Raw genomic sequence first — 10,284 nt, forward strand, 5'->3', positions numbered from 1 at the left:
GATGAAATGATTACATGAGACAAGTTGCAGAGGTCCCACACCGCTGCCTCCCATCTCCTGAGACTGCACTCAGTGACTTGGGTCTGAGACTATACAGACATATCCCTCCACCCGGCACAACCAGCAGACAACAGAACAAGTAATCCTGGGGGGATTGTTCTGTCAGAGATCTTGTCATACTCGGGTATGGGGCAGAAGACCCAAATCACATACCCCAGGTGCCTAGATCTAGTAACATCTATGGGGAAAATGAACATTTTGCTGCCAGCTGATCCCCAGAATCTCCATAAATCCAGTCTAGATACATAAATTGTGTCGGCAGCACAGAGAAGGAAGATTATCAGAGAGAAATCCAGGAATACAGTACGGGGAACACAGCTCAGGAAAGTGACCAGGGGATTACAGGCTGATATCACCCAGTCCCCGCCCTACTCTGGACCAATCAGTGAGCAGTATGGGTGGAGGAATGTATTTAGTGTTAATGACCCACCTGTGCTGATCTCTGTAGGAGTGTCCTCCTCTATAAATGTCCCCGTTATTCCATCCTCCTCCATAGACTGCTGATCATCCCTCACATACCTCTCTTCTTCTTCTGATTTCACCTCAAATTCTATATCCATTGGATCTCCACTCTAAACCAAGAAAATGAGAGAGAATATCATCTGTAAGATAGAAGATTTATTATTGTGACATCACATAGAAAATCCACACATTGGGGCTGATTTACTAAGATGAATGCGCTGCGCTGGTTCATACCGCCATTTGTGCGCCAGATAAATGATCAACTGAGTGTATGAAGCGGCGCACGCATTAGCGCAATACATAATATGCCGGTGCAATTCATAATAGCGCGCACCGTATCATTAACAGTCCATTCACACAGGGGCAACATGACTTCCAGCGCGACTTTGGGAGGCAACTTGGACACGACTTGAGTGTGAATCACAGCGTGACTTGGGGCGACTTACAACACAACTTTAAGTTGCCCCCAGGCCAGACGACTTTAATTTACAAAAAAAAAAAAAAAACGCATGGGTTCCCCTGCAAGAGCATACCAGGCACTTCAGGTCTGGTGTGGATTTTAAGGGGAACCGCCGCGCCCAAAAAAATAAAATAAAAAATGTCATGGGGGTTCCCCTCAAAATCCATACAAGACCCTTATCCGAGCACGCAACCTGGTAGGCCGCAGGAAAAGAGGGGGGGGGGCGAGAGAGTGCCACCCCTCCCTCCTGAACAGTACCATGCCACATGCCCTCAACATTGGGAGCATGCTTTGGGGTCCTCCCCAAAGCACCTTGTCCCCATGTTGATGAGGACAAGGGCCTCATCCCCACAACCCTGGCCAGTGGTTGTGGGGGTCTGCGGGCCAGGAGCTTATTGGAATCTGGACCCCCCCTTTAACAAGGAGACCCCTGGATCCCGGCCTCCCCCCTGTGTGAAATGGTAAGGGTTCACCAAAAGTGACAAAAGTGTTAAAAATGACAAGAGACAGTTTTTGACAATTCCTTTATTAAAGTCTTCTTTCATCTTCTTTCTTCTGGTCTTCTTCCTTCAGTTTCTTCCTCCATCTTCTTCTTCCTCCGATTCTCTTCTTGCTCCGGTGTTCTCATCCGGCATCTTCCTCGACGGCGTCTCTCTTCGTTCTCGGGCCGCTCCATGCAATGGGAGGTTCCCGCTGTGTGACGCTTCTCTTCTTCTGACAGGTCTTATATAATGGCCACTCGGTGACCCCGCCCCCTCTGATGCACGGAACCGTGGCAAGAAGAAGAGGATCGGAGGAAGAAGATGGAGGAAGAAACCAAAGCATTAAGAAAGAAGACCAGAAGAAAGAAGATGAAAGAAAACTTTAATAAAGGAATTGTCAAAAACTGTCTCTTGTCATTTTTAACCCTTTTGTCACTTTTTTGGTGAAATGGTAGGGGTACTTTTGTACCCCCTTACCATTTCACACATGGGGGGAGGCCGGGATCTGGGGGTCCCCTTGTTAAAGGGGGCTTCCAGATTCCGATAAGTCCCCCGCCCGCAGACCCCCACAACCACCGGCCAGGGTTGTGGGGATAAGGCTCTTGTCCTCATCAACATGGGGACAAGATGCTTTGAGGGGTCACAGACCTCCAAAGCATCCTCCCAATGTTGAGGGCATGTGGCCTGGTACGGTTGAGGAGGGAGGGGGGTGCTCTCTCATCCCCCCTCTTTTCCTGCGGCCTGCCAGGTTGCGTGCTCGGATAAGGGTCTGGTATGGATTTTGAGGGGGATCCCCACACCATTTTTTTTGGCGCGGGGTTCCCCTTAATATCCATACCAGACCTGAAGGGCCTGGTTTGAAATTTTGGGGGACCCCCACACATTTTTTTTTCTTCTTAATGCTAACATGACCTGTGTGCAAATAGCTTTAAAAAAAAACATAGAAATGAACCAGCGCAAAAAAAAATAAAATCAAGTTGAGAGGTGCGCCTGTTCAACTTATGCAAATGAACCTATTTTTTGCTGGCGCAGTGAACCAGAGCACTTGAACGTGTGCAAATGCCGCTTGTGCATGCGCAGTGCATAAATTGACCTAGCGCAGTTCCAAGTGTATTTGCAGGCGCAGCAAGCTTGTTCAGAGGAAGTTACTTTTCCGTTCTATTTTGGGCATATTTGTTACTTGGACAGTCATATCTATATTTCCTCACATCACCCCCATAATATTCGCACTTCCAGCTTCTTTTAATTCAGAGTTGAAGATGCCGTGCGCCAGGTCTATAGCGGTGCACAGATCGCGGCCGCCATGTGCTGGCATGCTCATAGTAAATGGGGAATTGCGCTGTGTTACAGGCACAAATGCTTTGTAAGTACGAAAACGGTTGCTGCACGCCGCAACTCATGGCGCAAATGCTTTGTAAATCAGCCCCATTGTCTCTATAAGTGTGTTTGATAACCTCCATCCCACCAACCTTGTAACAGTGGGGGATGGTGTGATCTTCCTGTGTGGAATCCCGGGAATACAGAGGACGGGGACATCTCTCTGGTGGGTTCCTGGTATTTGGTGGCTCCATCATATCCTTGTGTCCTTCTGAAAACTCCTCCATCACTCCATACTCCTCATTCTCCTCTTTATACTCTTCTTTAACATCAATATTATCATCCCCAAGGTTTCCACTCTGAATATATAATAAAACATTCATTGCAACAATCATGCTGTGTATAAATCAGAACTACCAATAATTGTCAGTCATCTACCTGATGATGGTGGGGGATGGTGTGACCTTCCTGTGTGGAATCCCGGGAATACAGAGGACGGGGACATCTCTCTGGTGGGTTCCCATTACTGGATCCATCTGTAAAAAACACACACACTGACTGAATACATTGTTTCTATGTGTTTATCAGATGATGGGGGATCTAGGTGGAGCCTCCGTACTGCTCTCTCCTTTACAATAAAGTCTCCTCTTACCCGGTGATGTGAGGGGCGGCTGATTGTCCATCATGACGTCCTTGTAGAGATCCTTGTGTCCTTCTAAATACTCCCACTCCTCCATGGAGAAATAGACAGTGACATCCTGACACCTTATAGGAACCTGACACACACAATGATACAGTCACCATCCAGACACATCCCTTGTCTGTTACTGGATAATGTCCCAGAATTCCCAGAATCCTCCTCACCTCTCCTGTCAGCAGCTCCATCATCTTCTTGGTGACTTCTAGAATCTTCTCCATGTTGTGTCTCTCAGGTTTTAGGGAGTCACATGGAGGCACTGTGATGGTCATATGAGCACCTGACTTCACAAGAGGAAATCTCTGTATTGGGAACCAATAGGAATATCATGTTAGAATCCCAGAATCCTCCTCACCTCTCCGGTCAGGTCTGTGTTTTATTAATAGAGATAAGAGTGATGTCATGTGACCTCCCAGAATCCTCCTCACCTCTCCGGTCAGGTCTGTGTTTTATTAATAGAGATAAGAGTGATGTCATGTGACCTCCCAGAATCCTCCTCAACTCTCCGGTCAGGTCTGCGTTTTATTAATAGAGATAAGAGTGACGTCATGTGACCTCCCAGAATCCTCCTCACCTCTCCGGTCAGGTCTGTGTTTTATTAATAGAGATTAGAGTGATGTCATGTGACCTCCCAGAATCCCCCTCACCTCTCCGGTCAGGTCTGTGTTTTATTAATAGAGATAAGTGATGTCATGTGACCTCCCAGAATCCTCCTCACCTCTCCGGTCAGGTCTGTGTTTTATTAATAGAGATAAGAGTGATGTCATGTGACCTCCCAGAATCCTCCTCACCTCTCCGGTCAGCAGGTAGATGATCTCCAGGGTGAGGTTTAGTATCTTCTCAGTCATGTGACTTCGGTCCTCCTCCATCCTCATTGGTGCCGTCATTTGATCTATACAGGTCTCCTTGTAGACGGATAACTTTGGGAAATTAAAGTAAGAATTATTTGGATGGTATTGGTCACACAATAATATTATTATTATTATTCACGATTTATAACAGTTTACGCAGCGCTTTACAATGTATAGGGGGGACAACACAATTACAGTTCAATACAAAAGGTACAGGAGGGCCCGGCTCATAGAGCTTACATTCTAAAGGGAGGGGTTGATGGTACAAAAGGTAATAACTGCAGAGAATGATTTGATGGGGGGGGGGGATCGGGACAGTTAGGTGGGTGTGGGATAAGCTTCCCTGAATAAATGAATTTTCAGGGCTCTCCTAAAGGTGGACAGGGTAGGGGCTGATCGGACAGACTGTGGCAGGGAGTTCCAGAGGATGGGACAGGGTCTGGAGAAGTCCTGAAGACAAGAATGAGAGGAGGTAACAAGGGAGCTAGAGACCAGGAGTACCTGGGAGGAGCGGAGAGGACAATTTGGGCGATATCTGCAGATGAGGTTGGTGATGTAGCTGGGGGGGGATGTTTTGGATGGCCTTGCATGTTGTGATTAGCATTTTGAATTTTATACGGTGGGGGAGGGGAAGCCAGTGAAGGGATTGGCAGAGAAGGGCAGCAGTCACGGATAGATTAGTGAGGTGTATTAGTCTAGCAGCAGCACTCATAATAGACTGAAGGGGGGAGGAGCCTGTGTAAGGGTTGGCCATTAAGGAGATAGTTGCAGTATTCAAGGTGGGAAATAATCGCGGAGTGAAGAAGTTGCTTTGTGGTGTCATTAGTCAGGAAGGTGGAATTCTGGAGATGTTGCGGAGGTGAAGGCGGCAGGATTTAGCCAGTGATTGGATGTGGGGAGAAGGAGAGGTCAGAGTCAAGGATTACACCCAGGACCCTGCCATGTGTGGAGGGACCAATGGTTGTGTTGGTGATATTAATGGTGAAGTCACGGGGGGGCTGGGACCGGGAAGGAGGAAATATAAGAAGCTCAGTTTTAGAAAGATTGAGTTTGAGAAAGTTGTGTGACATTCATACCGATATGTCATTCAAGAGGAGTTCCCCTTAAAGAAAAAATTTAAAGTCAGCAGCTACAAATACTGCAGCTGCTGACTTTTAATAATCGGACACTTACCTGTTCCAGGGTCCAGCAATGCGGGGGAACGAAGCCCCGCTCGTCCCCCCGCCGCACACCGTGATTCACTGCACAGTCACCTGGGACCTGTCACATGTCCCAAATGACTGACAGGAGGGAGGGGGCAGAGCTGAGTCCTTCCTGTGCCGAGGGGAAGTGATGTCACTAGCCCAGGCACTGAAGAAGGCAGACTATGAGGGACCCCTAGCAACAGCCATTTAGAGGAGAGTAAAAAAAAAAAAAAAAAAACACCACTTTCAGTAAGTTGGAGATCTGTGAGGAGATGGAGGGGGTGAGTTGAGGAGTGGAGAGATAGATCTGGGTGTCGTCGGCATAGAGGTGGTATTGGAAGTCATGGGAGGTTATCAACTGGCCCAGGGAAGAGGTATAGAGTGAGAATAGGAGGGGCCCAAGGACGGAACCTTGGGGTACCCAAACAGAAAGAGGAAGAGGAGTGGAGGAGATGGAGAACCAAGATAAAGCAGAATCGCGGAGGCCAAGGGAGTGGAGTTTGCTGAGGAGGAGCAGCTGGTCAACTGTGTCAAAGGCAGCAGAGAGGTCTAAGAGTATGAATATGGAGTAGTGTCCATTGGTGTTAGTAGGTCATTGGTGAGTTTTAGTAGGGCAGTTTCAGTAGAATGTTGTGGGCGGAAGCCAGACTGTAGGGGGTCAAGAAGGTTGTTGTCCATGAGGTAACGACTCATTCGGTCATGAACAAGGCGTTCGATGAGCTTGGAGGCAAATGGGAGCAGGGAGATGGGTCTTAAGTTATTCAAACAGGTGGGGTCTAGTGAGGGTTTTTTTGAGTATGGGGGTAACCAGTGCATGTTTCAGCGGGGAAGGAAAGGTGCCGGAGGAGAGGGAGAGGTTGAAGATGTGGGTTAGGGAGTTGAGGATAGAGTGGGAAGGTGGTCCTAGTAATTGAGAGGAGATAATAATAATAATAAGATGTGGATGTGAGGGGGGTAATAAGAGGGTTTCTATACATATAAGAACTACCCCCCCCCCCCCATGGGGACACATTTAGTTTGGACTGTTTAGCGTCTGATTTTTAATTCTTTTTGGCCTCCTGAGACCCTCTTGTTCTGCCAGATCAGAAATTCTCTTCTCCCTGTTGGGTTTGTTTGGTTTCTGAACTGGTTTTGATCAGTTTTAGATCTGCAGACAAGGAATGATAAATACGATCCTTCCTTTGACTTGTTTGCTCTGAGGCAGTGCTGTGAGGACAATGTCGGGTCATCATGATGTCCAGGAAGGGGAACTTGCTGACTTTTGGTCGGAGTTGTCGGCTAATCAGGATAATTGCCAGAACTCCGGCTGCAAGGCTCCAATCTCCGGCAGCCTGCTGACTGATCGGAGTGATGTCACTCTCTGCGGTAAGAGAAGGGATGGGATTGGATAGCAGGAGGATGCTGCTGGTGGAGTACAGAACTGTGGGGGAGGAGTCTGTTCTGTACTCTCCAATAGCAATTCAGTGTGGGTGGGAGGAGGACAACAGGGGGAGGGGTTTGTTCTCTTGGTCTGTTTTGTGTTGTGGAACATTCTTCTTGACCAGTGATATGGTGAGGTGAAGCTTCCTTCACTTACTGAAGAGAAATGTCAGAGAGACGACTCAGTGCAAAGTGTCACATGAGGAAATCCTGGGAAATAATTCCCGACTAATAGGTATAAATAAATCGATCAGCCAATGATTTGATAAATGATTAATAAATTATAAATTGTATACGGAGACAACGGCGGTTACAGAATGGAGGATAATAATGGAAGGAATATGACATCGCATATAACGGTCTCTTTTCATCATCAAGTCCTGTGTGACTGAACTATTGTCTTATTTCCACTTAGAACTTTACTATTGTCCGGCTCCGACCTCTGATCATTGATTTTGGTTCAGTGGAATCGCTCCGATTAATCACTACAGCCTTATTGATCAATCAGCTGCTGATTTGGATTACGTTCAGTCTAAAGGATACACAGCTTGTTATCATCATCTACAGCTTCTTGGACTTTGTATATCTGCAGACGGCTCCCCGTTTTCATCTCCCCCTTTTCTCCAATCCCCTGGACTCATTTTATCCTTTTACTCTACAATTTCTACCACAGACTGTTATATGTAATGTCACATTGCTTACATTATTAACCTCAATTCTGCAACGGCCATTGTCTCTGTATACAATTTATAATGTATTAGGCTTGGTGGTGATGTTCTTTTACTGTCTATTACATTTATAGCGCTATTTGATGAATTTTGTTGGTGGTGTCTTGTCGCTGTCTTATGTGTGTCTTTGTCCCCAGAGCTTTTGTCTTTTTCTTAATATAAAGTGTTCAATTACTGTCATTTTAACAATTGATCCTTTTTCAATAAATTAATAATTTATCAAATCATTCGCTAATCAATTTATTTATCCCTATTAGTCGGGTATTATTTCCCAGGATTTCTTCATGTGACACTTTGCACTGAGTCGTCTCTCTGACACAGAGCACATTTTCCTTTATGTTCCCTCTTAATACAAGTGTGCGGTACAATACCGGTGGGTACCTTATGTACCAACATTTTTTGGTTCCCTTCCATCCCCTTTTTGTTATATTCCTTCATTTTCTGGCAGGAGCTCTTTAATGAGGTCAGAAAAGTAAGTGCAGGTGGGGTGGGAGGACCATCAGAGACCAAGAGCCCCTATGAGCCCTGAAGCCCCCTCTTACCTCAGAGCCTTACAGCCTGACTACCCCCTTCAGAGCCCCCACAGCCCTTCAGCCCCACTAACCTCTCAGAGTTGTTCAGTCCTATTACTTCCTAGGAGGCCCCCAAAGTCCTTCATCTGCACTTCCTCCTCAGGGGTCCCAGAGCCCTTCAGATGAAGTCAACTCTTTAGAGGCTCCCAGAGTCCTTTAGTCCCACTACTGCCTCAGAGACCCCTCAGCTTCTCTAGTTTACTCAGAACCAGTGGTAGAACTATTACAGTTGCAGTGTGCAGCACATTCAGCCTTTGCAGTGCCCCCTTGCTGTGTCTGATCTGCTCCCAACACAGCGCCCCCCAAAACATTAGCCAACTCCTCCCCCCACTCCTCCTCCCCCAGACACAAGCTCCAAGTTCTCCATACTGGGTGGACTCTGCGCCCTGTGAAGGCTCTGAGGGACCTGTCCCTGATGCCAGCTGCAGCGCCCTTTTTGTCTTATACAAAAATATGACCTTGGTGTGTGTGGGGCCATTGAGATGTGTGAGGGGAGGGGCAGGATCAGCTCTCTGCACATCTCCAACTCCTCTCCTACCTCTGCCAGCTGCTCTCTGGAGTTTCTGCCCAGCCCTCTGCCCCCCATCTCCCGTCAGGGCTGCCATATTATTGCCCCTTCATCTGTCCCATCCATCCTCCTCATCTCAACTCTCTGCCACCCCTTCCCATAACCTCCTCTGACTGGCACTCCAGTTCAGACCCCCTCCCCCCATTCATTCACCTCATCTCAGCCTTTGTCATCACTTGGGAATCTCAGTGGCTGCAATGTGCCATGTTTGGGGTCAACGAGAACAAAGAGCCTCACTGGGCGCTGCTGGAAGTGATCGGCGGAGGTGAGTCCGGTGTGTGTAAATAGAAAATAAGATCTTATTACCTCCTCTGCTGTTACTTCCAGTAATGTCTTCTCTTCCCTGCCACATGGAACGTCTTGTCTTCCAGATTACTTCCTGTCTGTGACTGACATCACTTCCTGTCTGTGACTGACATCACTTCCTGTCTGCATTCCATAGAAACTTTCTGTCTACATATGAGTGATATCACCACCTTGTGGAGATCAGAAGAAGTGCAGCTCCAAGAAATCTCTCATAGTAACTACTCCTGTCAAATATCTTACAGAGCTATCAGAGAAGTTCAAATATAAGACAAAAAAGTAAGAAAAAATCACAGCGATCACATAACAGTTGTACACAAAGAATGGCTTTTATTCATAGCTATTCATTGTGTACTATTGTAAATATCTCTGTGATTGGTCATAGTGATCACATGGTACATGCAGGGCCTATCACATTTGTACCATATGATAGCTGTGACCAATCACTGCTATCACAGTAGTACACCCTGTGTCATTCATAAAAATAGTTGCTTATAACAGTAATCATAAAAAAAAAATCCTGATCACCTCCCCAGAGTAGTACAGGGTCAATGTCAACACTACAAGTGTCACTATGTAAAAAAAGGGAAATAAATCATTATTATTTTGATATATATATATATATATATATATATATATATATATATATATATAGTGACAAAACAATTGGAATAAACACAGGATTTTTAAAACAGCTTACCTGTAAAATCCTTTTCTTTGATGTACATCAGGGGACACAGAGCCATAGTACTTACCTATGTGGGTTATAGGGCCACTGATAGGTGATGGACACTGGCATGCCCCAAATTAAAAAGTGCACTCCCTATATGACCCCTCCCACTACTGGGAGTACCTCAGTTTTGTAGCCAAGCAATACAAGTTTATACCAAGAAGGGAGGGACCTCTGTGTCCCCTGATGTACATCAAAGAAAAGGATTTTACAGGTAAGCCATTTTAAAAATCCTGTTTTCTTTTCTTACATCAGGGGACACAGAGCCATTGTACTTACTATGTGGGATGTCCCATAGCAATGGCAACTGAAGGGGGGGAGACAGAACAACCTGTAGTACACTGCGCCCGAAGGCAATATCCTCATAAAATCTGGTAAATGTATGTGTAGCACTGACCCCCGAAGGAGCGGCTGGTTTAATTGGGCTTACCGTTACCTTCTTGACCTCGTG

The 10,284-nt window shown here is 46.4% G+C and overlaps 1 protein-coding gene across 1 annotated transcript; it reads right to left on the reverse strand.

Moving 5' to 3' along the window:
• Positions 1 to 3,346: 3,346 nt before the first annotated feature.
• Positions 3,347 to 9,194, reverse strand: LOC143989885 (uncharacterized). Its single transcript, XM_077490166.1, has 3 exons — positions 9,107 to 9,194; positions 4,270 to 4,398; positions 3,347 to 3,780 (listed from the first exon to the last, which is right to left on the reverse strand). Exons 2-3 carry the CDS (start codon positions 4,363 to 4,365, stop codon positions 3,430 to 3,432), a joined length of 447 nt encoding a protein of 148 aa, XP_077346292.1. The 5' UTR covers positions 4,366 to 4,398; positions 9,107 to 9,194; the 3' UTR covers positions 3,347 to 3,429.
• Between the last annotated feature and the right edge of the window lie 1,090 nt (positions 9,195 to 10,284).

Source organism: Lithobates pipiens, unplaced genomic scaffold (assembly GCF_037356315.1).
Source record: "Lithobates pipiens isolate NorthernLeopardFrog02 unplaced genomic scaffold, aLitPip1_a1.2 Scaffold_18, whole genome shotgun sequence".
Lineage (NCBI taxonomy): Eukaryota > Metazoa > Chordata > Amphibia > Anura > Ranidae > Lithobates > Lithobates pipiens.